The following is a 27,552-nucleotide window of genomic DNA, read 5'->3' as shown; positions in this document are numbered from 1 at the left end:
TTTTGACATTTTTACAATTCTTTTATTTGCTTCAAGGGAGGAACTGTCATTTTACAAATTATTTAAAAACCTGATAACACACAATCCCATAATGGACATAGCAAGGGGACATCGAAAAATAAACATAACAGATATGACTTACATGTTACCTTCTTTATTATTGTACACATAATATACAAACTGGTCATTTGTATCATTTAACTCAATCTGTGCCTAGCCTTGCTTGGATTAAAAGGTGAAGAAATAGACATGAAACTCTAAATGAGGTAAATATGGAGTGTCTATTAAAGCCAATAAAACAAGCAAGAGTGTAGGAGCCTGAAAACATAAAACAGGTGCTATATCGAATTGAGGTGATTATCGAATGTAGGACCTGACGCTTTTCAAGAGAGCATATGATACAGTTGCCAGTTTTCTTTCTGAGTAGAATAACAATTCGTGATTTGAATAGCACATTGTGCCAATATTCAAAAGTAAAAAAAAAAAAGAAAAGAAAACCTTTCAGCTGGTTACTGAAATACATTGAAATGAAAAAAGAAGAGATCTGCAAGTTCCAAACACTACAACTAACATCACTTGCAGGCAGTTACAACAGAAACAACACAAGCAGAAATGAGAGTAACATTTGAGAGGCGGCCGCCTCAGTCTGAACAAGGCAGAGAAAATGGAGCACTAGTTAACAACTTGGTACAGGGAGGGTGACTGTTTCTATCCGAGCTAAAAGCACGGCTTCGAGGACTACTGCAGCCTACAAATGTAACAAGGCAGATGGGAAAGTAGGGGAAGAATGAAGACATGTTTTAGACATTGAGCAAATCACGCACATTTAAGTAATGTTAAAACGGGTCAATGCAAATACATTTCTTATACAGCTACTTACCTTCACTGGCGGAATAAGAACACATTATCTGTGCTTGTCGGAGGACTTATGAGTGTCACCATTAAGGAAAACCGTCAAACAAATATATTTCCCCTCGTTACTAAGATCAATAGAAAATGTAATGTAAGATAAACATATACTTGAGAGATTTGGATAAAGATACTATTTTGACCTGTTGCATGAAACCATACGGTAATCAAGGTAATTTATACAAATAAATAAAAAATACTAGGGCCAAATGCCAACTTCCCCACAAGATTGAAAAGGTACTCCCAGATATCCAGCTGACAATCGATTCTCCAGTATTTTAAGTCATTTTCAAATAACAATCTTTAGGATGGAAGCTACTAACAGCCAATCTGCGGCACAATTGAGCACTAATCAATGATTCCATCATTTCAGAAAATGTAAGGATATTGTTTTTTCTCTTCCTTTCCACCGCTGCTGTCCCTCTTCTCCTTCTTGTCCAATTTGTCTTTGTCATGCCTCGACTCCTTCAACAGCAGACATGAAACACACCTGTCAATCCAAACAATCCTACACAGAGTAACCGTGGGCTACCAGTGTGCTGTATACACGTGTCATGTGGTCCCTACATGCAGGTATGATGTTGCTGTTAGCTCTATTATTCGACGGCAGCAGTTCATTCACTTGTAGAAAAAGGTCAAAGCAGGGCTAGCTGAGCCCCACTGGGGAGTGTTCAGGACTACATACCTTCTTGCCCCCAGAGGAGTTCCTCTCAGGTTTGGCTGACTCTCCCTTCTCCTTGCTGGAGGACTTAGATCTCTTGGTCTTCTCCTTGTCAGCCGACACCGGTGAGTCTGAGGAGGGACTGGCGCTCTTGCTGTGTTTGTTGGTGGAGTCTGATAAAGAGCAGGGAGAAGAACCATGCATATTGATCCAATCCACAGCCGTTTTATTCTGTATTCTCACGGGGACCCATGCGGTTTCTATCCTTACTGGTTCCATTTTCGTCTTTTCTGCGTTTGGATTCCAGGCTCATCTCACGGTCAGGATTCACATGGTCCTAAAAGAAGATTTGAAATTGTTGAGAATGACAAGATTGATTGACAAGTCTTGACAATCTAGCCAGAATTAGATAACATACTCTAGGTTAGCATTCTCAGAAATACTTTGTATTGTGCTGTAACATCTCCCCCATTCTCTCAATACAGGATGGCCTCCAATACTCACTCTCTTCCTGTCCTTTCTGTCTTTCTCTGTCTCTGTCTTCTTCTCTTTGGAACGGCCCCGGATATTCTCAGATTCTTTCTTGTCCATCTCCCTCTCTCTGCTCGTGGACCGTGCAACCGAAATGTAGTTGATGTGGTGCTGTAAATAATAGGAATACAAACACAGACCAAGATGTTTTTCTAATTTTCTTTTTTACAATTCATGACATTGTCCACTGTCTGGAGGATACCTTGAAATCAGCCATCTTCCTGCTAGTATAGCCATTACCAAGTCATTAAAATGACAATACATCCCCACATGCCTGCGACCGCCATGCAAATGGACTATTTGCAGCTGATTATATTAAAGAACTGCTAAGTGGATCTGACAGTTCAGTTAATGCACCGAAATTATTAGGAAACTGCTACAGATTAAAAAATAAACGGACACAAACAAATATAAATGGCTAAATAAAGAGGAACAGGAAGTAGAGGAGATCCAACAGAAGGCCATTCCGGCACTAAACACCACACGCGCAAATTTACATATTTCATGTGGAAAAGCAGTCACATCCTGTGTGCCTTACGATACGCGGGCCTTACGATCCCCAGGCCTTACGATACGCGGGCCTTACGATCCCCGGGCCTTACGATCCCCGGGCCTTACGATCCCCGGGCCTTACGATACGCGGGCCTTACGATACGCGGGCCTTACGATACGCGGGCCTACAGTGAGGTCCACCATCAGCAGTATTCAGACAAACATGTTCCTCCTCAAGCAACGCGACAAGCGGGTCACCAGCAGCGACAGCACAGGCAGTCCAGAGACCACAGACACCATTCCAATAACTACAGCTGCTACAGGCTTGGGATATCAGCACGCTGGGCCCAATGTCTTCCACCTGCGTCGGCACCACGGAAATGTAATGCCTTGTTCACACTCACAGTTTCAAACAAAATAACTATCCAATTGATTCCTATTTATTTCTGATAAAAAAAAAAATGCACCTGTTTTCTGAACACACACTCGCACGTACACACTCTCCGGTGGCCGTCTCAGCCCTGCAGGAGGAATCAGAGGATGTGTACTCAGTCTGCCAATCCTGGAGGACATTAACCAGTGCTGCTGAGTCAACCTGACAGCCTTCCAGACATGTTGGTTACGGGCTGTACAGATTAGTGATCAATGGTGGATGGTGATGTGACTGTGGACTGCGAGCGATAGATCATACCAGCATAGACTAGTGCGGCTGTCTAAATCAAACGTTTAAAAGACCTTGTACCTGCTGTATCAGCTATTAAACCTGCCGCAGCCATGTACAAAATGAAGGGCCTTAAAACTAGCCTTAACAACCTAGTGCTTAATAAAGACTAACTGATTTAAACAAACATCATACGGAACAGAGGTGAGCAGGCAAAGTTGTGAGTGAGTTAAAACCAGCGAGGTCTGTATGCTGGGCTCAGCTAAGAGTCGGCCCTCTCAGTGTTTTCAGAGTGCATCACACACAGCGAATGAGTTTCAGGCCAAGCAGACATCAGTGGCAGCATTGGAAATCCAACAGACAAGACGAAACGGCTCCTAGTTAAAACTCTGCCCTTTACCCTCTTCTTCTCCCCAGTGGCACAATCAGCACTTTTTCACCCATCCTGGACAAGAACTCTGATCTCCCCCCTGACTCCAGTGTGCTGATCAAAACCCAGCATGGAGGCCTGGCTACTGGCCACACAGTGGACTTAGAACAGGTCAACTTGACCTAAGGTGACATTTCAAGTTATACTATTCAGCAATGACCTATTATTTAAGTCTGATTTATTCAGTCTCTGGGTTTATTATGCAAGTAGAGTACAATAGGTTTATGACAGGCCTGGTGAAAACAGCACGTCGGGAAACTTCTTCAATGTGGAGGAAACCAAATGACTGATAAGGAAAGATTGTTTTGTATGGTAAAAGCAATTATGAGAAAAATGCCTGTGAAAATGCCTTCAAGCAGATATTTATGTAGCTAATAACTTCAGAAATGAACTAAAATTTGCATTATGATGTGTGGTCCATTCACAACCACTGTGGAAAGCATGCAGAGTAATTAGGCCCCTGATACAATAAATGATCAGGGGCTTATTTGGTGCTTAGAATATTTCGGACCAAACTATTGCTAGAGTTTAAAATGCAATGGAAACACTTAATAGGTATGTGAATATGTAAGCAAAAAGTCACATTCATGAACACTTTCACACAAGCTGCTCTTCATCAGCAAAGAGTATGTTAGGTGGAACCACTGCTGGGAATATTGGCATATTATCTATAGGTGTATTTTAGAATACGCACACTTCCTGTATGGAAACTAAGCTAGAAAATGTTTCATCTTCACACAGAACCCAACCCCCCCAGCCCGGCACTGAGAGAAACAGATGGAAAACGTTCAGATGAATGGTAATGAATGAGTGTTTAGAAGGAGTCCAAACCTTGGATGCTGAGTCCTTGGGTTCGTTGATACTGTCCTGTAGGAATGAATGGAGACGACAGATGAGCTGGGGGGTTGTCAGACAGCAGATCAGGAGAGAGTCGTGAGGGGGACGGAGGAGGGTACCAGGGGCTGGATGGACCGATGTCACACTTCCTTCCCCCGTAACCTCTGACCTTCAAAGACTAAGGCTTTCACAAAGTTATTAACAAAGAGGAGAGTTCATGTATCCTTAAAAAGGGCCATTTGGTCTGCTTTACATAACAATAGGAAAGCACTGACAAGTGAGATGCAGTGGTGTCAGCCTTCTTTTCTTTTTTGTGGGAGGGTTAAATAAAGCATCTCAAATTGGTCTACAGAATGGCTGGTATTTCACTCTATAGTGCTGTGAACTAACAACTGAACTGAGTGTGTGTGTCTGACAAATGAATTACATGTCAAATGTGCTCTGCTGTCCTATGTTTTAACACTGTTGTTGTCACTTACAGTTCAGAATAGATAAGACACGGGAGCCTGTCTCTCTGGTGGTAAAGTAAACACAAAGACCTATCACAAGCTTCCAGCGCTTTAGGCAACGCTCCCGCAGATCCAGAAGGCTTCGCCCACTCTCTCTCTCTCCCGCTCACTCGCTCGCTCTGTAGAGGTAGGCAGGCAGGCTTTATTTTCCTCCTGTACGTTTGGCTGTTGTGTAACTGAGGCTCTGGCTCTTCTTCCCCTGGTTCTCCACAGGCCTGGGTGCGGGTGCGTGACAGGCTGGTAGGGACTGCTGAGGGTGTCGAGGGAGGGTTGGCGGCTGTCGTGGGTGGGGTCGTTGGGGGGGTGGGGTGGGGGTGGGTGGGGGCACAGGAACGACTCACGGCATACACATCTTGAGTGGAAGTGCAGGTACAGACGCAGGCTGCATGCGGGCTTTTGGAACAGATCAGAGCTAACAGCAAAGTGGAAGCAGCGGGATGGCTGTCTGGAGCTCCTTCTGCAGCAGACCTCCTCTTAAGCCACGGTGACTCCGGACTCAGCCCACCCCCGCTGGAATCCGATTCAGAGGGAAAGTAGAACACCGCACGCCACTTCAACCAAATCTTCTCAGCTTTCCGGAACGCAGAAAAAAAAATGCATCTTGGGTGCCATTTTAAACTTGAAAACACGTATCTTAGAATGAAAAAAAAATTGTTGAGGAAAAAAGAAAAATCTTCTTTTAAGCTTGCCAGCAAAACAGGAACAAGCTCCTGACATCAGAAGCTATTCGAGAAAAAATATTGCTCTCAAAAGGAGAAAAAGGGCAGAGAATATAGAAAGGCATAAAAACTCCTCTCTTCTCCAAGGCACTTATACTGCTTTACTTCACATGAAAATAAATTAAGATTCTGATATTTCAAATAATTGATATTTACATTATTCTTGGCTAAGTCCTTGATGGTTTTCCCACACAGGAAAATCTTAAGGAAATGTCCATGGAATTCTTTCCAAACTCCCATGGTTTAGGAAGGGGATTCCAGTCGGGGCTTCCCTGTGTGTATGACAACTCTCCTCTGTGATCTTGAGGGCCGATGGAACACGCAACAGTTGGGAACGCTCCAGCGGAAAGGGGAGAAACACGGGCACAGCCTTCCTCAGGCCATACTAACCTTAACAGAGGAGGAGTGGGATGGTGAAGAATGTGTGTCGATTTTTCGCCTTTTGTGATCTGGAAAGGAGAACAGCATTTAGTTAGTTCTCATATCATATGGCACATTCAATCCAATGAGCAATTAGCTGTTGATACGTGGTCAGGCTGCCTACCCCTCTCGGATTCTGCAGACTCAGATCTGGGAACTGGAGACTTGAGGGATCCGGACACAGCACTCCTGTCTCCTCCCTTCTCCTTGCTCTTGGGCTCCTTGGCTCCAGGGTCACGCTCCCTGGTTGGCTCCTGGGGCTCTCCATTGCCGGCCTTGGCCTTGTTCTCCTCTTTGCTGCTCTTCTCCTCTGCCTTCTGCTTGTCCCGGTCTGCCTTGGGCGTCTTCTCCTTACCCTCGCGTGGCACACGCTCCTCCTTGCCGGCCGCTCCTCTCTCGTCCCTCTGCTTCTCCCGTCGGCTGTCTCCCTTGGTCTCTGGAGTGCTGCCTGGCGTCTTCTCCTTCTTCTCCTTTTTCTCCTTCCCACTCTTTTCTTTGTCATCTCTGTCTTTGATGGCTTTGGTGCTATGTGGGGAAACAGAATAGATGATGTTCAGAATTCAATCTTGACAACATCCTATGGACGCACAGATAGGCAGAGCCAAGACTGATGGTCGGTGGTTGGCCGGCCTCAATGCCTACCTGTTAGTAGCACCATTCCCATTACTGGTTGTCACTTTGGCCGCTGTGCTGTTGGCTTTAGTTACTGGCTTCGTGGTACCCTGAGACTTCTCCTTGGATCGATCTGTCAAAACATGGAGCAGAAACAGCCCAAATGTTACAAACAAAGCAACAAAGCAGAAATGCTAGCAAGATCTAGGTCCCAAAAAACAAAGAGCAGTAGAATTTGAGAGAATGTTGGAAGTTCAATCTCAAAAACTGAATGAACTCTGCATTTTCTGGACACTGATTGCTTCTGACGAATGTATAAAACAAAAAAAATTATTCCCACATATACTTTAATAATAAACATTTGCAATGCTATTTTCCATCTACATGAATGGACAATCAAACAAAGAGCAACTAGTTATAAATGCCACGGCTACAAAATGTACCGGAACATTACACAACATCACTGAGGACTCATCAGTGGTCCCCATGACTGGGCGTAGTCTGGCCCGTGTGTGTGAAGGTGAATGGATCGACCAAGCACACATCCCCTCCCTCCACGGGGACACCCCCTCTCCATCCCTGAGGGAGCGCATCACGTCCCGCCATTAAAACACCCTGCATACCATGCCTGTCTGCATACTACCTCTCTCTTTGTCCCTGACTTACTATCACTCACTCCAGAGACCGAAGCACAAGATCCCTGGTGCAGGAGTACCAGGCCCTATATCTGTCTTGATCTTTTAACCGCCAAATGTAATGTAGATTTTCTCAGGAGGACTGGAGGTCATGCAGCCCCCATTACCAGTGTGATTACTTACGAATGCTTACTAAATGAAAAGCCAACTGACATTTACAATTAACCCTAAAGACGAAGGCATTTTTGACCCGCTGGTCATTGAAATGTTCTGAATGGAAGATACGGCATTAAAAGAAATAATGGCAAATATACTGTATAGCTCTGTTAATTAATAATTTACTGTAATGCGTGGCACATGACTTTTACGTGTCACATTTGTCGCAGGTTCATAATTTGACCATATCTGGCGTCTCTGCTACGAGGAGGAAACAGCCGTCTGTAGGCTTGCTGCACATTCAGTTACAAACACTTAACACTACCATGTCAGCTCTATGAAAGTTAGCTAATTGACTTGAAAACAGGCAGAGTATGTATCCACTTTCACATGTATCTTATGTATTATTGGTGATGTTAAATGTGGAAGAAGTGCAGAAACAGGGAGACAACACGGCTGGTCACCCTATTCCACAGCCGAGAACTGATTTGTATGTGCAGCAGTCCCACAGGCTATTTCCTCATCTTGACCACAATGTCACAAATGGTCACTGACAACCAGCGACTGAAACTTATCACATAAGAATATCACAAAATATAGGCTATATATCACAATCGATTGGGGGTATTTTTTCAAGGGGGGGGGAAAGATGTATCCCCTTGTGATGTAGCTCTCATGCTAACTTGACCCTGCCCTCCTGACGGAGTGTGCAGCATGCTTAGAGAGTCCAACAATTAGTTAAATGGATTTATGTTTGCAGTTAATCCCTTTTAAAAGGTAATGTATTCCTATAATCCTTACCCGGCACAGCCAGAAGAGCCTTGCTCCTCTCTAGGTTTCTACCCAGGTTCCAGATATCCTAGGGTGTTTGTCCTAACCACTTCAACATGTTATTGCTTCCCCTTCTGGGATTTTAGGCAGGGTGTCTGTGACAACTGCTGATGTAGTAGGACTTTATAAATCAATTTGACTGATTGAACACAATAACCCCTTTCAATAACATCACTGCCTTCCCAGCAAATTAAATGACAGAACACCTGTCGTATTGAATGAAATGGAACCACGAGGGAAATCTCTCATCTGATGATCCCGGAACATAGTGGTCGACCCTCCCCACTCACCGGCATCCTCCCCGGCTCCCTCCTCGGACTTGCTGGCGTTGCCTGCAGGCTTGGCCGTGGCGCCTGGGCCGTTCTGCTGGCTGGCAGGGGTGGCGCTCCGGACTGGCTGCTCCTTGTGATGGAACTCATTCTCAGGGACCATGTGCACCTTCCTGCCTTTCAACTGGCCAGAATAGCTGCAAGACGCACAGCAGGTTTACACAAGGTACAGGCCAGGCACAGAATCACTCAGAGTTACACCCTGTTCACAGGGCCATCGCAATCACCCAGACACTGTCATAGTCACACACACACAAGTCACATCTCCCTCGCTCAGCCGGGTGACATTTAGCAGCAAGGGGCCGCTTCTGTTCACCGGTCAAATGAGCAACCCGTTTTTCTAAATCAGCACCAGCACCTACAACATCGGGCTAATTTGGCATACATCACACCATGCCCCTCAGACAGATACATGGTTGTGAGTGTTTACTGATGGAGACCATCTTCAACACCTCAGTAGCTACCAGGTTGAAAAGGGGATCATGTATAACAATGTACTTGAACAGCAGCCGCGCGCACACACAAACACTGAGGATTTGACGGAGTCTGACAGCCTATAAAGCACAGTAGAGGATTGTGTGTGTATGTTTAGCTGTCTCCAATGATTCACTGCTGCTCCAGTTGACAGACGGCTAGACAACCACCTCACTGGAAAAGGCAACCGTAAACCAGTCCTTCCTCCACAAATGCTACGGGGAAGAGGATGCTCCCCATTGGACAATTGCAATATGGCTATAATAATTATTACATTAGCTACTATGAACTACCAGACAAAGTACCAAGACCCCTTTCTCTGATCTCAAAACCCTGCTGATTCATCCAATACCACTGGTGTCCCTACATACACACCTCCATTTAACAATACTAGGAACACAACAAACCGATTGACCTAGCAGCCCAACGCCAGGGGATCACTCGTATGTCACAATTAACCATGAAGTCCTAAAATATCAGTGATTCAAAGTGGGAGGGGCCTGTGGATGAAGCCGATTAAGACGAAGCAAGCAGAGATTCCGACCAGTGTTTCTCTACTGGCTTCCTCCAAGGCCAGCGACGACACTATGCTAGTGAGGTGTGACTGTGCTGCAGATGAATGCATCCAGTGGACTCGGTTACCCCATGGCCAAGGCATAGAGGTCCGGCCTCTTCTCCTTCTCCTCCTGACAGATCTTGTGGACGCGGCACTCCAGCGCCTGGCCAAGGTTCAGCACTTTAGGGTAGCAGGGCAGGATCTTGGTCAGCACGATCAGAATGTTCCGGATGTGGGTGTACTCCCCCGTCTCCAGGCAGTGGACCGACGCCTGCGGGGCACAGGCGGACATGGAATGAGCACGGTCTCGTCACCGCAGCACTCCCCTGTTCCACAGAGCTGTGACTACCCCTGGGACTACCCCTGGGACTAGCCCTGGGACTAGCCCTGGGACTACCCCTGGGACTACCCCTGGGACTACCCCTGGGACTACCCCTGGGACTACCCCTGGGACTAGCCCTGGGACTAGCCCTGGGACTACCCCTGGGACTACCCCTGGGACTAGCCCTGGGACTAGCCCTGGGACTACACCTGGGACTACACCTGGGACTACCCTTGTGACTACACCTGGGACTACCCTTGTGACTACACCTGGGACTACCCTTGTGACTACACCTGGGACTACCCTTGTGACTACCCTTGTGACTACACCTGGGACTACCCTTGTGACTACCCCTGTGACTACCCCTGTGACTACCCCTGTGACTACCCCTGTGACTACACCTGTGACTACACCTGTGACTACACCTGTGACTACACCTGTGACTACACCTGTGACTACACCTGTGACTACACCTGTGACTACACCTGTGACTACACCTGTGACTACACTCAGCTTTGCTGAGCTGGAGCGGGTAGAGTTACCTGCCAGCGTCGGCAGTCACAATTACTTCCAAATACACTACAGAATTACACTACAGAATTCGGAACAACAGAAAGAAAAGGTGTTAAGACAGATACACTTTTCCAGAAGGCGTTGAAAGGAAGGAAGGAGCTCACTTTGGTCAGCTTGTAGTGCCATTTGTGAACCACGTGTCGGAAGTTCTCGTAGTCCAGCTGGTCTGCTTTGTTCCCACCGTCGAAGCCAGTGGCTCTGAAGATGGTCAGGAAGCCTGGGTAGTTCCCACACTCCTGGAAACATTTGTCAAAGACCAAGTGTTAACAGTGGTATACAAAGTCGTTGTGCATCACAACAATGAAGCCATCTCTTGTATGAACCCGTTTTAGAAGATTACAGTCAAATGACTACAGTGTCATCCAAATCCAGACCAACCCCTGCACAGGAATTTGATCTGATTGGGTGTCCGAGGAGTGGAGACCTGCTCACCTTCTCGTAGACGGCCCGGTCGCTGTGCCAGCGGGTCACCGTCTCCAGCATGCAGCACAGGAAGCGTCCGTAGCGCCGCGACTCGTTCTCGGTGCAGCTGGCAACCGTATAGATGATGTCAGAGAACACCTGAGGGGTCACCACATGGGCCGGTTAGGAGCTGGAACGGGTGGGACGGGGCCAAATGGGTGGGACAGGGCCAAACGGGCGGGACGAGGGGGGGTGTCTCACCCTGTCGTAACATAGCAGGGTGCAGAAGTTGGGGGTCTTCTGCTGATGCACCAGCTCCACGAAGCGGGCACAGTACACAGCATCGATGGCAGAGAAGATACAGCGGGGAAACAGACATAGCTGCAGGAACTTGGTGATGGTCTCATTCTTGGTGGATTCTGAATGGGGCAGCAGGAGGAAGAGAATGAAAGGACTGATAACCAGTATCGGAGTGAATCGCAGTCAAATAACCACTATGACTCTGAGGTCACTCAAATTTACAATTGCATTAGCTTGGGTTGCATAGCTGTACAGTCCTGTACAGGCCGTCCTGTGTTGGTACTGCCCCAACATCAGGGTCAGCTCTAATAGGTGGGCTGGTTAGGGTCTGCTGGGATGAGTGCTGGGGGGGGGGGGGGGAGTAAGAGGCAGGTCTCTCTGCGCATGTGTGAAAGAGACATAGACAGACAGTATCTTACTGGCGAGCAGCCAGTTGTCCTTCTCCAGTTTGAGGCGGTGCAGGACTCTCTGAACATGCTCCAGCTGTTTCTTCTCCTCCTCCTGCAGCTTGTCTTGTAGGGCGGTGCAGCGCTCCTTCTCCTTCTTCTTCTTGTTCAGTGGCTACACACAGACAGATGTTTGGATGGAGTAAGCATTTAAACAGCCAGAATTAACAACTTGGAGCCGAAGCGCAATCAAATTACAGTGGAATTAGCAGAACCCTCAGAGTCGAGTGATAATTCATCACTGCAATTAGACCGAAGAATGACTGTTTGGAGGGCATTTAATAAAGGGCTGCTGAGGGAGGGTTTCACTGGTCTGTGTGCACTGCAGTGTCACCAAGTCAAACAGCAGGACACCTGTCATTGAACAGGCCTGTTGAGGGCACTCACCACGTCAGGGTTCTCCTCGATGGCCTTGACCTGGGCCTGCAGCTTCTTCACCTCGCGGTCATAGGCGCTGTGTGGTACCGCCAGGTCGTACATGGTCAGCGACCAGAAGGTGGCATAGAACTGGGGTCGAAGGTCATCCCAGACGCGAGGCGGGTGCAGGGACACCACAGCCTCGTGCACCGGAGACATCACCAGTTCACACGCCGCCACATACTTATGCACCTTCTGCTGCTGCCGGTTGCCCTTCTCAGCTTTCTTTAATTCATCATACTTAGACTGGAAAGAGAAAGACAGGTACTATTAGAGACAGACAGATAGGGGCTATCAGACTGGAAAGAGAGAGAGAGAGACATTCAGGTGCTATCAGACTGGAGAGAGAGAGACATTCAGGTGCTATCAGACTGGAGAGAGAGAGAGACAGTCAGGTGCTATCAGACTGGAGAGAGAGAGAGACAGTCAGGTGCTATCAGACTGGAGAGAGAAAGAGACAGTCAGGTGCTATCAGACTGGAGAGAGAGAGAGACAGTCAGGTGCTATCAGACAGTCAGGTGCTATCTGACAGTCAGGTGCTATCAGACTGGAGAGAGAGAGAGACAGTCAGGTGCTATCAGACTGGAGAGAGAGAGAGACAGTCAGGTGCTATCCGACTGGAGAGAGAGAGACAGTCAGGTGCTATCCGACTGGAGAGAGAGAGACAGTCAGGTGCTATCTGACTGGAGAGAGAGAGACAGTCAGGTGCTATCAGACTGGAGAGAGAGAGACAGTCAGGTGCTATCAGACTGGAGAGAGAGAGACAGTCAGGTGCTATCAGACTGGAGAGAGAGAGACAGTCAGGTGCTATCAGACTGGAGAGAGAGAGACAGTCAGGTGCTATCAGACTGAAACTGAGAAAATGCAGCTTATTCTTGGAGAAAAACCCAGTTGTACTATATTAGCGGCTAAATATGCAGCTTCTTGCCACACCCGAAGGGACAACCAACTTAATGTATCAGGATAATGAATCTACAGTAATACCTGTATCCTGCCCCATACTTACTATTAACTCTGATCGTTGTTGTTCACTGTTCTGTTTTAATTTATATATTTTGTTTGGACTATAATTTAAATATATAATGTTTGATTTGGCAATGTATGTAGTAACACATTCCACGCCAATAAATCAATTTGAATTGAATTGAAAAATGAGAGAAAGAGAGAGGTACTATCAGAATAGAGAGAGAGCAACCATAAGTCCTTGGGGTAAATGAGTCTGGGATGTGATGGGCAGATGTGGGCCATGTGAACAGCTAGAACGGAGCATGACCAGCGGGACAGTATATGTGAGGTTAAACAGTGAAGCGGTCACCCTCCAGAACTCCTGATCAAAGCGCCACTGAAGGTTACGGGTGAGGACTGTGTACAGAACGTATTTACGGATCAGTCACACTCAAGGCGTATCTGTCCTCCAGCGATACTCACCAGGATCTGGTGTCCGTACATGGGCCGTGAGAGGAAGAAGGCAGCGTCGTGGGGAGTGTGGAACTGGTTACAGAGGATGTCGATGGAGGGAACACGCTTGATGTAGTCCTCAGTACTCAGGTTGGAGGCCAGGAACCCACCAAACTGCACCAGGGTGTCGTGACACTGTAGCCAGGAGACAGTCAGACTGTTCAGAATAGCCCCCTAAAATCCTCTCACTGGGAAAGAGCTCTTTTGTGGACAGGCAGAGAGTGGCATGTCGCTATGTACACGTCTTATGAAATCTCTTCATTTGTTTAGATACACAGATTGGTTTCTTATGACCATCCATAAATGTAATCCATAGCTGCAGAGGCAACCTTTTTCACCTTTCCATGCAGCTGGGGGGGAAATAAAGCCTGACATGTGTGTAAGCGGTGCTATGTTCAAGTAATGTTGAAATGACAAAAGGGAAGAATTGTCTTCCCTTGAGGTGGTTTATTGACCTGACAAGCTACCCTTCAGACTGCCATTTTGAGCAAAGGAAAGACTAATGACAGCTTACCATTAACGCACTCGGAACAGGAAAGACAAGTGACAGTGAAATGACCCGGGCCAGGCGTGAAACTAATGCCAGCAGGGCTGTAAAGGGACCCAGAGCGTACCTGGTCGTAGAGCTTGCCCACCAGTTTCAGGTGTTTCTCTCCGCCCTCCAGGAAGACCACCCCGTTGCGTTGCTGGGCCATGAGGAGACAGAGGGGCAGGGCCAACTCGTGATCCAGCAGGGCGTCCTTCAGGCGCTGGGAGGACTTCTTAGTGTTACGGATCTGACCAAAGTAACCACCCTGGGGACGCAAAAACCACACAGAGACTAAGGCAACGTCCCCGGCTCGGAGCCTTCATGTAGAGGTTGGAGTCAGACTAAACGGGGTCATGTACCTCGGCTCGGAGCCTTCATGTAGAGGTTGGAGTCAGACTAAACGAGGTCATGTACCTCGGCTCTGAGCCTTCATGTAGAGGTTGGAGTCAGACTAAACGGGGTCATGTACCTCGGCTCTGAGCCTTCATGTCGAGGTTGGAGTCAGACTAAATGGGGTCATGTACCCCGGCTCTGAGCCTTCATGTAGAGGTTGGAGTCAGACTAAATGGGGTCATGTACCTCGGCTCTGAGCCTTCATGTAGAGGTTGGAGTCAGACTAAATGGGGTCATGTACCTCGGCTCTGAGCCTTCATGTAGAGGTTGGAGTCAGACTAAACGGGGTCATGTACCTCGGCTCTGAGTCTTCATGTAGAGGTTGGAGTCAGACCAAACGGGGTCATGTACCTCGGCTCTGAGCCTTCATGTAGAGGTTGGAGTCAGACTAAACGGGGTCATGTACCTCGGCTCTGAGCCTTCATGTAGAGGTTGGAGTCAGACCAAACGGGGTCATGTACCTCGGCTCTGAGCCTTCATGTAGAGGCTGGAGTCAGACTAAACGGGGTCATGTACCTCGGCTTTGAGCTGCTCCCCTCCAGTCATGGCCTCCATCTGTTCCGATGTCATCTCGTCAGTGATTTCAATGCCGGCCATCTTCTGCACCACCTCTTTCAGAATCAGCAGGTCAAAACTGCAGCGGGACACACACACACACACACACAGAAGTTTGTATGGCTATCCTTATGGGGACCAGAAAATAGAAATTGCATGCTCCCTTGCCCTAATCTTAACCCTAAACCTAACCCTATTCTAAACATAACCGTAACCTCAAAAAACCTCAAATACGTGGATGTACACAAAAGCAAACGCAAAAAACAGATGGGAGAAAATGTGTAGGAGTAGCTAAGGTCAGCACACTAATAATAGCATAACTCAGCATATCATGACAGGATCTAGTCCATGCCGTTTCATTGGTGCTAATTCAGAGTGCCACCTCAATTTACTTCCTCAGCATCCCAAACTCTGGAGAAGGATGGATCTCGAATGATTGTGTGTGTGTGTGTGTGTGTGTGGGGGGGGGTGATTCACTGCCTGCTGACTCCAGCCATTACAGGGAGACCAGCGCTGTGATAATTACCCCCCCTCTATGGGAGACCAAACACTCAGTCAGCAGCCTCCCTCCTCATCAACACCACATTACTTAGCAACTGTGCTCACGCCAGGGCTCTGCAGGGAGGCCCACCACGGCCAAGCCCTGGCCTCATCCTGGTACAGGACCAACAGACTGCCCACGCTCTGCCTAATTCAGCAAAGGCCAGACAAAGACGGAGGGGACCCGGTTGACTTACGACAGACCCCATCACTATGAATCACATCAGAGCCAGCCGGCCCAATGGGCACCTGTCGGCCTGCTCACGAGTTATGCTTACCTTTTCCCTGCTTTCAGTGTATTGGTCACATACTGGAGGAGCCCGGCCAACTCGATTGGGTACTTCCTGAACACGGCTCCACACAGACTGGCCAGGCCTAGAGACAGGGCACAAGAGAAACGTCAGCGGGCCATCAGTTACCCAAAAACATCACAAATGTAGCTTAAAGAAAGACCACTGAAGACCAGTCCGGCTGGGATGTAACCAGCTACACTGAACTAAAGCACACGCTTTTAGAATGACGAGGCTTTGTGTCATCAGGGTTGTGTTTGGTAAGACACACAGACACAGAATAACATGTTATTACAGTAGTACTGAACTAAAGCACACGCTTTTAGAATGACGAGGCTTTGTGTCATCAGGGTTGTGTTTGGTAAGACACACAGACACAGAATAACATGTTATTACAGTAGTACTGAACTAAAGCACACGCTTTTAGAATGACGAGGCTTTGTGTCATCAGGGTTGTGTTTGGTAAGACACACAGACACAGAATAACATGTTATTACAGTAGTACTGAACTAAAGCACACGCTTTTAGAATGACGAGGCTTTGTGTCATCAGGGTTGTGTTTGGTAAGACACACAGACACAGAATAACATGTTATTACAGTAGTACTGAACTAAAGCACACGCTTTTAGAATGACGAGGCTTTGTGTCATCAGGGTTGTGTTTGGTAAGACACACAGACACAGAATAACATGTTATTACAGTAGTACTGAACTAAAGCACACGCTTTTAGAATGACGAGGCTTTGTGTCATCAGGGTTGTGTTTGGTAAGACACACAGACACAGAATAACATGTTATTACAGTAGTACTGAACTAAAGCACACGCTTTTAGAATGACGAGGCTTTGTGTCATCAGGGTTGTGTTTGGTAAGACACACAGACACAGAATAACATGTTATTACAGTAGTACTGAACTAAAGCACACGCTTTTAGAATGACGAGGCTTTGTGTCATCAGGGTTGTGTTTGGTAAGACACACAGACACAGAATAACATGTTATTACAGTAGTACTGAACTAAAGCACACGCTTTTAGAATGACGAGGCTTTGTGTCATCAGGGTTGTGTTTGGTAAGACACACAGACACAGAATAACATGTTATTACAGTAGTACTGAACTCACTCTGAAGCCAGGAGGAGATTGTAGTGTCATCGTGTTTCATCTTCTCCTTCTCTGGATTGGCCAGAGCTTCAATTATGCAATCTATAAACAACAGGTTAAGGTCGAAAATCCTAAACATCTGAAACCATTCAGCTTACGTTGTCTGTAATGTAACATTTCACATACCAAGTACTGGACGTGTAGAAATTAGGGCTGTGAAATTATTACAATTACAAAAACAGTAGCTAAATAGAATCGATGCCCTGTTCTGCATAAAATCATGGTGCAAAGTTATACCAAGGGGCATTCGGCAATGGTATTTTAACAGCTACCTAGTTTGTTTTGGCTGTTATCAAAATAATTTCAAGGGAATACGTTCATGGTGAAACATTCTGTAAGTTTCAAACTTGTTATTCAAAGCTGTGGAAGTTTAAACTCCAAGGGATACAGACCTAGATAATAACAGTTGCCATCGATTCAGTTGGTCTGAGCGTGCACTACAGTGTGTTATTCAGCTCAGTGATGAGACCGCTTACAGAGAGAAGGTAAAGAACCTGGCTACATGGTGCCAGGACAACAACCTCTCTCTCAACATCTCCAAGACTAAGGAACTTCAGGAAAACCAACTTCTACAGCATCCTCTCAGGCTGCATTACTGCCTGGTACGACAGCTGCTCCACTGCTGATCGCAGGTCCCTCCAGAGGGTGGTGAAGTCTGCAGAGCGCATCATCGTCCGCCATCCCCCCTCTTTGCAAGACATCTACCTCACACAATGCCTTAGGAAAGCATGGAACATCATCAAAGACTACAGCCACCCAGACTATGGTCTGTTCACACTGCTGCTGTCTGGTAGACGTTACCGGAGCATCAAGGCACGCACTTCCAGACTCACAAACTGTTTGTCAACATGTTAGTAACATTGACAGCCATGGGTAAACAGAGCACGCTATGAAGCGCCTGTGCAAGGATACAGGCCATGACGTCATAGTTGAGGGAGGTGAGGTATTTCAGAGAATCTACCACTGGACCAATGAGGTTGTCATACCACTGGATCTGAGAAAGGATCTGGGAGAGGGACAGAAATACTTGATTAATACAATGCACGGCCTCTACACACACCATATACCATCGGGATAGAAAGAGGAATCCAAACCAGTCCACAAAACTTTTGACTTACCTGGGAAAAAAAAGGTACCAAAAATATTGACAAGAATTAGGATTCTTTAGATGGACTGTTATGGTCCCCTGCAGCACACTTATCAGACACTCTGATCTTCCCCCAGGTAAAGCCATTTTAACACCCCCACAATGAAATGCTCAAGTAAGGCTAGCAGTAATTTGAGAAGAAAAATGAGAATGTTGTAAAAGGCATGTAGAATTAAGGTTGAGAATGAGGATGAATTGTAGCAGTGCCAACTCCATGAGCACACAGGACCCATTAAACTACACGGGTTCCAGCAGAAGTCCACTCATTTCGACGGACTTCACTTTGGAGTGTGGTATTAAAAGGAAGCGGATAAACCCCAGAAGAATGTGCTGATGCACTGCTTTCACCTTTATTTACAGACAGCAACAAAAGCACATTGACAGGTTACTATATCAACATGAAAAAGACTAAATCAAGTTCATGATTTCGATAATGCATGAAATTCAAACTTGGCATCTTGACTTCTGGAAAAAAAAAAACTTCTCCACGCCGCATTTTCTGCATTTGAAGTTGTCCGCTAACCAGTAGAAACAATGTTCTCAAAGCTTCATGATTCTTTGTTTTTATGTGACACATGGACATCACATACAACTCCTCAGATCATCCCCAAACACAACTGAGTGTAAAGACACTTATTTCCAGTGTAAGAATACAAAACGGAGTAGGTGTTTTCCCTGACCTGGATATTAGGGTGGAGAAGGAAGGGGGACAGTGGAGCTGAGTAGGGCGGAGAAGGAAGGGGGACAGTGGAGCTGAGTAGGGCGGAGAAGGAAGGGGGACAGTGGAGCTGAGTAGGGCGGAGAAGGAAGGGGGACAGTGGAGCTTAGTAGGGTGGAGAAGGAAGGGGGACAGTGGAGCTGAGTAGGGTGGAGAAGGAAGGGGGACAGTAGAGCTGAGTAGGGCGGAGAAGGAAGGGGGACAGTGGAGCTGAGTAGGGCGGAGAAGGAAGGGGGACAGTGGAGCCGAGTAGGGTGGAGAAGGAAGGGGGACAGTGGAGCTGAGTAGGGCGGAGAAGGAAGGGGGACAGTGGAGCTGAGTAGGGCGGAGAAGGAAGGGGGACAGTGGAGCTGAGTAGGGTGGAGAAGGAAGGGGGACAGTGGAGCTGAGTAGGGCGGAGTATAAGGGCCCCCTCCTCACTCACTCTGAGGCCATTCAGCCAGACTGCAGGCTGAGCAATGAAGAGATTAAATGAGAAGCACAGCTCATTCCTGACTCAGTCAGGCCCCTCCCCTTCACCCCACTGCCATCAGCCAGAGCCACAGAGCCTGGCCTTTCACATTCTATTAATGCTCTGCTGCTGATGCGCCACAAAAAACACTACCCCTTTCCTCTCCAGTCATTTCTTTCTGTCTAACCATTCGGCTTAAGTCATTTTTTGATTATAGAAAGATTTAGCAGAGGAACAGCGCACAGAAAGGAACAGGAGATGTAGTGGATGGGGCTGTCCGACCAAGACATGACAAGCCCTGATGGAGTGCAAGGTGTCAAAGCAAATCAAATGTACAATCAGAGCCCTTTTACAACGGCATATTTCTATCTATGAAGTTGCCTTAAAGGAAGATCCCTCTGCCTCATAGTACGCAGTAGAGGACAGAGGCTTTTTCACTGTCAAGACGAAGTACTAAATTAAATAAGACGTAAAGCAGTATCTATTTAAGTCCAAATAAATAATTGAAAATAATAGTGTCTGTGTTACAACACCAGTGCATGAATGTAAGATTGCGACGTCCTTGTGAATACATACATAGTCAAAGAGGATGGTGGGGTTGCTGTGGCTCAGCTTGCCTATCTGGCGGCCGGATGGTTTCACATTCTCTTTGGTCAATCGCCTGGAAAAAAGGAGCACAGAATGGAAGGTGAAAAGAGAGCATCTCAACACCAATAGTAACCCTGTAAAACTGCCTGGTTAGGCCTAGATTGAATATGAATTATACGACTAGGAAAAAAAATGCAAATAATAATAATCATGTGATCAACGATTTATTGCTTCATGTTAAAATCTATTTATCTGAATGTTTTTTCCTTTATATTGTTAGCTCTCATACATGATTACGGACAAACACAAGCTCAACTTTTTTGTTCTCAGTAATCCATGCATGATAACCTCAGTATGTGAATGTTAGAATACATGTTGAGTTTGCTGCCTTGAATGTCTGTCTGTCTACCATAGTGGACTACAGCCCGTCTGTCTGTCCGTCTACCATAGTGGACTACAGCCCGTCTGTCTGTCCGTCTACCATAGTGGACTACAGCCCGTCTGTCTGTCCGTCTACCATAGTGGACTACAACCCGTCTGTCTGTCCGTCTACCATAGTGGACTACAGCCCGTCTGTCTGTCCGTCTACCATAGTGGACTACAGCCCGTCTGTCTGTCCGTCTACCATAGTGGACTACAGCCCGTCTGTCTGTCCGTCTACCATAGTGGAATACAGCCCGTCTGTCTGTCCGTCTACCATAGTGGAATACAACCCGTCTGTCTGTCCGTCTACCATAGTGGAATACAGCCCGTCTGTCTGTCCGTCTACCATAGTGGAATACAGCCCGTCTGTCTGTCCGTCTACCATAGTGGAATACAGCCCGTCTGTCTGTCCGTCTACCATAGTGGAATACAGCCCGTCTGTCTGTCCGTCTACCATAGTGGAATACAGCCCGTCTGTCTGTCCGTCTACCATAGTGGAATACAGCCCGTCTGTCTGTCCGTCTACCATAGTGGAATACAGCCCGTCTGTCTGTCCGTCTACCATAGTGGAATACAGCCCGTCTGTCTGTCCGTCTACCATAGTGGAATACAGCCCGTCTGTCTGTCCGTCTACCATAGTGGAATACAGCCCGTCTGTCTGTCCGTCTACCATAGTGGAATACAGCCCGTCTGTCCGTCCGTCTACCATAGTGGAATACAGCCCGTCTGTCCGTCCGTCTACCATAGTGGAATACAGCCCGTCTGTCCGTCCGTCTACCATAGTGGAATACAGCCCGTCTGTCCGTCCGTCTACCATAGTGGAATACAGCCCGTCTGTCCGTCCGTCTACCATAGTGGAATACAGCCCGTCTGTCCGTCCGTCTACCATAGTGGAATACAGCCCGTCTGTCCGTCCGTCTACCATAGTGGAATACAGCCCGTCTGTCCGTCCGTCTACCATAGTGGAATACAGCCCGTCTGTCCGTCTACCATAGTGGAATACAGCCCGTCTGTCCGTCTACCATAGTGGAATACAGCCCGTCTGTCCGTCTACCATAGTGGAATACAGCCCGTCTGTCCGTCTACCATAGTGGAATACAGCCCGTCTGTCCGTCTACCATAGTGGAATACAGCCCGTCTGTCCGTCTACCATAGTGGAATACAGCCCGTCTGTCCGTCTACCATAGTGGAATACAGCCCGTCTGTCCGTCTACCATAGTGGAATACAGCCCGTCTGTCTACCATAGTGGAATACAGCCCGTCTGTCTACCATAGTGGAATACAGCCCGTCTGTCTACCATAGTGGAATACAGCCCGTCTGTCTACCATAGTGGAATACAGCCCGTCTGTCTACCATAGTGGAATACAGCCCGTCTGTCTACCATAGTGGAATACAGCCCGTCTGTCTACCATAGTGGAATACAGCCCGTCTGTCTACCATAGTGGAATACAGCCCGTCTGTCAACCATAGTGGAATACAGCCCGTCTGTCAACCATAGTGGAATACAGCCCGTCTGTCAGTCTGTTGGCCGTAGAAGGCTGTACTACTGGCTTATAGACTGGGCCGCACAGTCAACTAATCAAGCATCCTATGCTAGTGGAATAAAATCCAAGGCCAGGTGGCCTATGAGCAAACTCTTCATGGCCTGGTATCGACCTAGAGCCCCATGGTTCAGGAGATCCTGGCCTACATTGCTAGTAAGTGCTGCTATACCACTTTGCCATCAGTAAGATGACATAAACTTGACTGCTTTGGCCGGTTTACTGTTAAGAAGAGGTTGAGTAAGCTACCAGAGCCAGAGAGAAGGGCCTGGGGAGTGGCCTAGCCTTAATCCAGGTTCTGCAGGTTTGTTGCTGTGTTGAAGTTAAACATGCCAAAAAGCACCAAGTAAATTAGACACCCATTTCAGGGAAGGTAGGTATGATGAACTTCAGGTAAGGAAGAAATGTGAAAGAACCATCTGAGAAGTCAGTTGTGGGAACTGGCTGGCTGCAGTCTACTCAAGAAGGGTTGAGATCTGGTTGAGTTAAGATGAAAACCTCAAAAGTTGAAGACTTTATATTGGGTATATCACACAAAAGTGAGTACACCCCTCACATTTTGGTAAATATTTGACTATATCTTTTCATGTGACAACACTGAAGAAATGACACTTTGCTACAATGTAATATAGTGAGTGTACAGCTTGTATAACAGTGTACATTTGCTGTCCCCTCAAAATAACTCACACAGCCATTAATGTCTAAACCGCTGGCAACAAAAGTGAGTACACCCCTAAGTGAAAATTTCCAAATTGGGCCCAACTAGCCATTTATCCACCCTGGTGTCATGTGACTCGTTAGTGTTACAAGGTCTCAGGTGTGAATGGGGAGCAGGTGTGTTAAATTAGGTGTTATCGCTCTCATACTGATCACTGGAAGTTCAACATGGCACCTCATGGCATAGAACTCTCTGAGGATCTGAGAAAAAAAAATTGTTGCTCTATATTAAGATGGCCTAGGCTATAAGAAGATTGCCAAGACCCTGAAACTGAGCTGCAGCATGGTGGCCAAGACCATACAGCGGTTTAACAGAACAGGTTCCACTCAAAACAGGCCTCGCCATGGTCAACCAAAGAAGTTGAGTGCACGTGCTCAGCGTCATATCTAGAGGTTGTCTTTGGGAAATAGACGTATGAGTGCTGCCAGCATTGCTTCAGAGGTTGAAGGGGTGGGGGGTCAGCCTGTCAGTGCTCAGACCATACGCCACACACTGCATCAAATTGGTCTGTATAGCTGTAGTCTCTAAAGGTGATGCACAAGAAAGCCCGCAAACAATTTGCTGAAGACAAGCAGACTAAGGACATGGATGACTGGAACCATGTCCTGTGGTATGATGAGACCAAGATAAACTTATTTGGTTCAGATGGTATCAAGTGTGTGTGGCGGCAACCAGGTGAGGAGTACAAAGACAAGTTTGTCTTGCCTACAGTCATGCATGATGGTGGGAGTGTCATGGTCTGGGCCTGCATGAGTGCTGCCGGCACTGGGGCGCTACAGTTCATTGAGGGAACCATAAATGCCAACATGTACTGTGACATACCGAAGCAGAGCATGATCCCCCTCCCTTCGGAGACTGGGCCATAGGGCAGTATTCCAACATGATAACGACGCCAAACACACCTCCAAGATGACCACTGCCTTGCTAAAGAAGCTGAGGGTAAAGGTGATGGACTGGCCAAGCATGTCTCCAGGCCTAAACCCTATTGAGCATCTGTGGGGCATCCTCAAACGGAAGGTGGAGGAGCGCAAGTTCTCTAACATCCACCAGCTCTGAGATGTCGTCATGGAGGAGTGGAAGAGGACTCCAGTGGCAACCTGTGAAGCTCTGGTGAACTCCATGCCTAAGAGGGTTAAGGCAGTGCTGGAAAATGATAGTGGCCACACAAAATATTGACACTTTGGGCCCAATTTGGACATTTTCACTTAGGGGTGTACTCACTTTTGTGGCCAGCTGTTTAGACATTAATGGCTGTGTGTTGTGTTATTTTGAGGGGACAGCAAATTTACACTGTTATACAAGATGTACACTCAATAATTTACCTTGTAGCAAAGTGCAATTTATTCAGTGTTGTCACATGAAAAGATATACTCAAATATTTGCAATAATGTGAGGGGTGTACTCACTTTTGTGAAATACTGTAGGTACAGTGACTCTCAAAACTAATGCATTACTTTCTGTTCTGTTTTTGTTATTCATTTCAAACAATTTGTAGGTTTTATTTTTCACTTTTACATTATGAACCTTTTGTGTTGGTCACTGGCAAAACCTAACTAAATCTGTTTTCATTTCATGTTGTAACAGTAAAATGTGGTCCAAAGAGGGTGAATGCTTTTTAGAGCTACATTATTTGGCATGGTGGTGCCCCAACTAGCCTATGCCAAGTAGATAAAATCTAAATCCAAAGGAGGTCAATGAATTCCTAAGGGAAAGTAGATAAATATTCCAATAACTCAAATGGCACTGGAGGCAAACAATAGCACAGTTAATAGCTAGCAGCAAACATTAGCCAGCTCAAGCTTGTTACTCAGCCCAATGTGTTCACTTCACAACACTAACAACAGTGACTTATGGATTGTTCAGAACATATAAGTTAAAATAAATAGTTACATTTACCAAAGGATAACAGTAGCTATCTTTAGAGTTATAGGGATCCAGATCATGACTACATCTTACTAAGCATTTGACCACTGAATGGTTACTACGGTGAGGGAAAAATACGCTCCCTACCCAAATAACAACGGTTTGTATTACATGGGGCTAGGGGCTGGTGAGAGGGTCAAGGCCCTATGAGAGCAGCAGGGTATCATGCGAGAGGTGCAGGGTAGTGATGTTATGGTAGCCTCATAAATCTGACATGGGCGGGAGTGGTCCGCTCGAGTGCATCTGTGGTCCAATCTGCTGTAATCCCCCCGGCGGAGGGAATGGTTCATTTCCACTCCACCTCTCTGAGCCTTCCATTGCACCAGAACTGCAGGACCTCAGCCCTCCATCACCACTTTATCCATTAGCCTGCCTTCCCACACACACCACACACACAGTTGGGGAGCCATCTCCAGGTTTTTTCTCGCTCGTTCTTTTCCCATCCACTCTCAACTGTCCCCTCCCCCACCACAGATTGGTGCAGGTGGGGCAGTTACCCCCTCCCCACACTAAAGGTCTTGTCAAGGCGCTCACACATGCAAACATGTCATACGGAGAAACACCTTAAGAAGAGCATTTAGAAAACGTGTGTGGGGTGAGAGCACACCCCGGCTAGGCGTACAATGTTCCTGTCAGCTTGGATCCTGCTGAATACTGACGACTCCTGGGAGAGGAAGCTTTCTCAAGCACCCAGCTGCCACTGTTCATTGGAATGAATTAAAATAATAGTTGCCTGCATATTGTTCTGGGAGGGGGCTTTAGGGTAGGAAACAAACCAGGATTTTATGTGTTTGTAAGAAATGGTAATACCCTAACATCCACTGGTGCAGTACAAAGAGAAACATGTAGTGCCTTATATGGAAACAAATATGAAATATGAAAGGATTTCAAAGGATTTGAATATTCCTTGCAGTGTGATCTAGATCAGGCCATCCCTTTACTCTGAACGACTAAGCAAGCAGCAGACAGGACAGAGACGCAAGCAGCAGACAGGACAGAGACGCAAGCAGCAGACAGGACAGAGACGCAAGCAGCAGACAGGACAGAGACGCAAGCAGCAGACAGGACAGAGACGCAAGCAGCAGAGAGGACAGAGACGCAAGTAGCAGAGAGGACAGAGACGCAAGTAGCAGAGAGGACAGAGACGCAAGTAGCAGACAGGACAGAGACGCAAGTAGCAGAGAGGACAGAGACGCAAGTAGCAGAGAGGACAGAGACGCAAGTAGCAGAGAGGACAGAGACGCAAGTAGCAGACAGGACAGAGACGCAAGTAGCAGAGAGGACAGAGACGCAAGTAGCAGACAGGACAGAGACGCAAGTAGCAGACAGGACAGAGACGCAAGTAGCAGACAGGACAGAGACGCAAGTAGCAGACAGGACAGAGACGCAGGTAGTTAAGGGCAACATTGACAGAGCTTTTAGGCAGGTCAAAATGTGCATGGGACAACAATGTCCAAACCACTCCATAAATCTGGCCAGAAAAAAAACACCTACAGGGTTAATTCCCTAAGCATCTGGCATTTCAGTTTCTTAATTTCAAAATAATAATAAAACAATCCCCCTGACAGTGTGGAGTATGGTGTGTAGTTAAGTGGGCGAGAAATCTAATGCATTTGTTTGAAACGCTGAGGCACTGAGACAACAGAATATGAAAAAACATCCAGGGGGTGTAGATTTTAATATCACTGCATTTTATGCTGCCGTTCTGCTTCCTCTTGGGTCAATGACCAAGACATTGTTGGTTTGGTGCTGACAGATTCTCTTAGGACATATTCCTGTGCAACATTTTCCCTTCATATATTGCACACAACTATTCTAACAATAGGAGATGAGGTGAACCCAGGGAACATGCAGCCGTGATATAATGTGCAGTAGACTGTGAGTGGCTGGACCTCGGTACTGACCCCACAAAGCCCAGCGTTTCAGAAATAAAATGAGCCTGGGGCCCCTTCCAAGGTGGGCCCCTACACCAGCCCACGTCTGACAGTGTGTGGGGGCATGCGCATTGCCCCTTTATGGCACTGTGAGGGGGCATGTGAAAAATGACAGGCCCAGTTAATGGCCCAAGTTGTAAGTAATCACTTGTATGTAATAAATCTATGAAAGCTGCAGATTAGTCCAAGGGCCGCACCGGTATGGTACGGAGACTGAGAATGTCTATATAAAGTAACCCATGAGTAGTGGGTGTAGAAACGTGACTATGAAGTAGTGGCATACCACGTGGTGCATAAAACAATGGGCCCTTGATCTAACTGGAGGGATGGGTAGCAACGTGACTTACTTCATGATGTATTTGGCTCTGTCCACTGTCTGAGCTTTGACCTTGACCAGCAGTGGATGGCTGGTGTATGTCTCGTTCTTCCACTGCCCATATAGCCGGTACCTAAGGACCACAGGTAGAACACAGGTGGGTGGGTTAACACTGGCATACCGAACAATATCTAGAGCAGGGCCAGCCTGAGAACACCAACAACACAACACAGCAGGGCTAACAATAGAACAAGCACAAACCCACATCCTTCTTTCACCACAGGAAGCACTGAAAAGGGATGGCCAGATATGTCAAGTCTCAAATGACACCACTATGTGTGAGTGCATGAGTGTCACCTGTGCTGGTAGGGGAACAGTTTGAAGAGCCCCCAGAGTTCCTCTGACATGCAGGCGTTACACTCCATTAGGGAAAGCGAGGGCAGCAGCACCTGGTCAGCAACGCTCAGGAAACAACTCAGCAACGTGTCCTGGAAGGAGAGCGCAGCTCGTCAACACCAGAGCACAGCAGCATGCGTGGGAGACTTACATAATGACATTTCCTCTGACAACTGACTCACCATGTTGTCCTTGACGTTGTCATTTCTACCCTCACTTTGGTACTGGGGAAAACAAGGAGACAGTTAGA

General features: G+C 47.0%; 1 protein-coding gene across 3 annotated transcripts in view; it reads right to left on the bottom strand.

The window, feature by feature from the left end:
• The window catches only part of thoc2 (THO complex 2), a 48,005-nt gene continuing 20,453 nt past the window's right edge, over positions 1–27,552 (bottom strand). The window contains exons 13-39 of one of the 3 annotated variants that reach the window (XM_010897102.4): positions 27,485–27,526; positions 27,264–27,394; positions 26,938–27,039; positions 20,039–20,123; positions 18,059–18,152; positions 17,108–17,188; positions 15,976–16,072; positions 15,119–15,236; positions 14,295–14,474; positions 13,651–13,815; positions 12,193–12,468; positions 11,779–11,920; positions 11,321–11,478; positions 11,090–11,218; positions 10,762–10,893; positions 9,849–10,033; positions 8,694–8,869; positions 6,812–6,914; positions 6,294–6,694; positions 6,140–6,198; positions 4,516–4,551; positions 2,075–2,212; positions 1,841–1,907; positions 1,595–1,743; positions 1,298–1,374; positions 881–932; positions 1–748 (exon numbers count right to left, since the gene is read on the bottom strand). In XM_010897102.4, the coding sequence (XP_010895404.1) occupies positions 905–932; positions 1,298–1,374; positions 1,595–1,743; positions 1,841–1,907; positions 2,075–2,212; positions 4,516–4,551; positions 6,140–6,198; positions 6,294–6,694; positions 6,812–6,914; positions 8,694–8,869; positions 9,849–10,033; positions 10,762–10,893; positions 11,090–11,218; positions 11,321–11,478; positions 11,779–11,920; positions 12,193–12,468; positions 13,651–13,815; positions 14,295–14,474; positions 15,119–15,236; positions 15,976–16,072; positions 17,108–17,188; positions 18,059–18,152; positions 20,039–20,123; positions 26,938–27,039; positions 27,264–27,394; positions 27,485–27,526 (3,351 nt within the window). In that variant the 3' untranslated portion in view covers positions 1–748; positions 881–904. Of the gene's footprint in view, positions 749–880; positions 933–1,297; positions 1,375–1,594; positions 1,744–1,840; positions 1,908–2,074; positions 2,213–4,515; positions 4,552–4,591; positions 4,700–5,000; positions 6,199–6,293; positions 6,695–6,811; positions 6,915–8,693; positions 8,870–9,848; positions 10,034–10,761; positions 10,894–11,089; positions 11,219–11,320; positions 11,479–11,778; positions 11,921–12,192; positions 12,469–13,650; positions 13,816–14,294; positions 14,475–15,118; positions 15,237–15,975; positions 16,073–17,107; positions 17,189–18,058; positions 18,153–20,038; positions 20,124–26,937; positions 27,040–27,263; positions 27,395–27,484; positions 27,527–27,552 lie in introns of those variants that run through there. The other 2 variants (XR_003781922.2, XR_003781923.2) reach the window with 2 other exon arrangements.

This window comes from Esox lucius, chromosome 7 (assembly GCF_011004845.1).
Source record: "Esox lucius isolate fEsoLuc1 chromosome 7, fEsoLuc1.pri, whole genome shotgun sequence".
NCBI lineage: Eukaryota > Metazoa > Chordata > Actinopteri > Esociformes > Esocidae > Esox > Esox lucius.
This window is presented reverse-complemented; position numbering and strand designations above follow the sequence as displayed.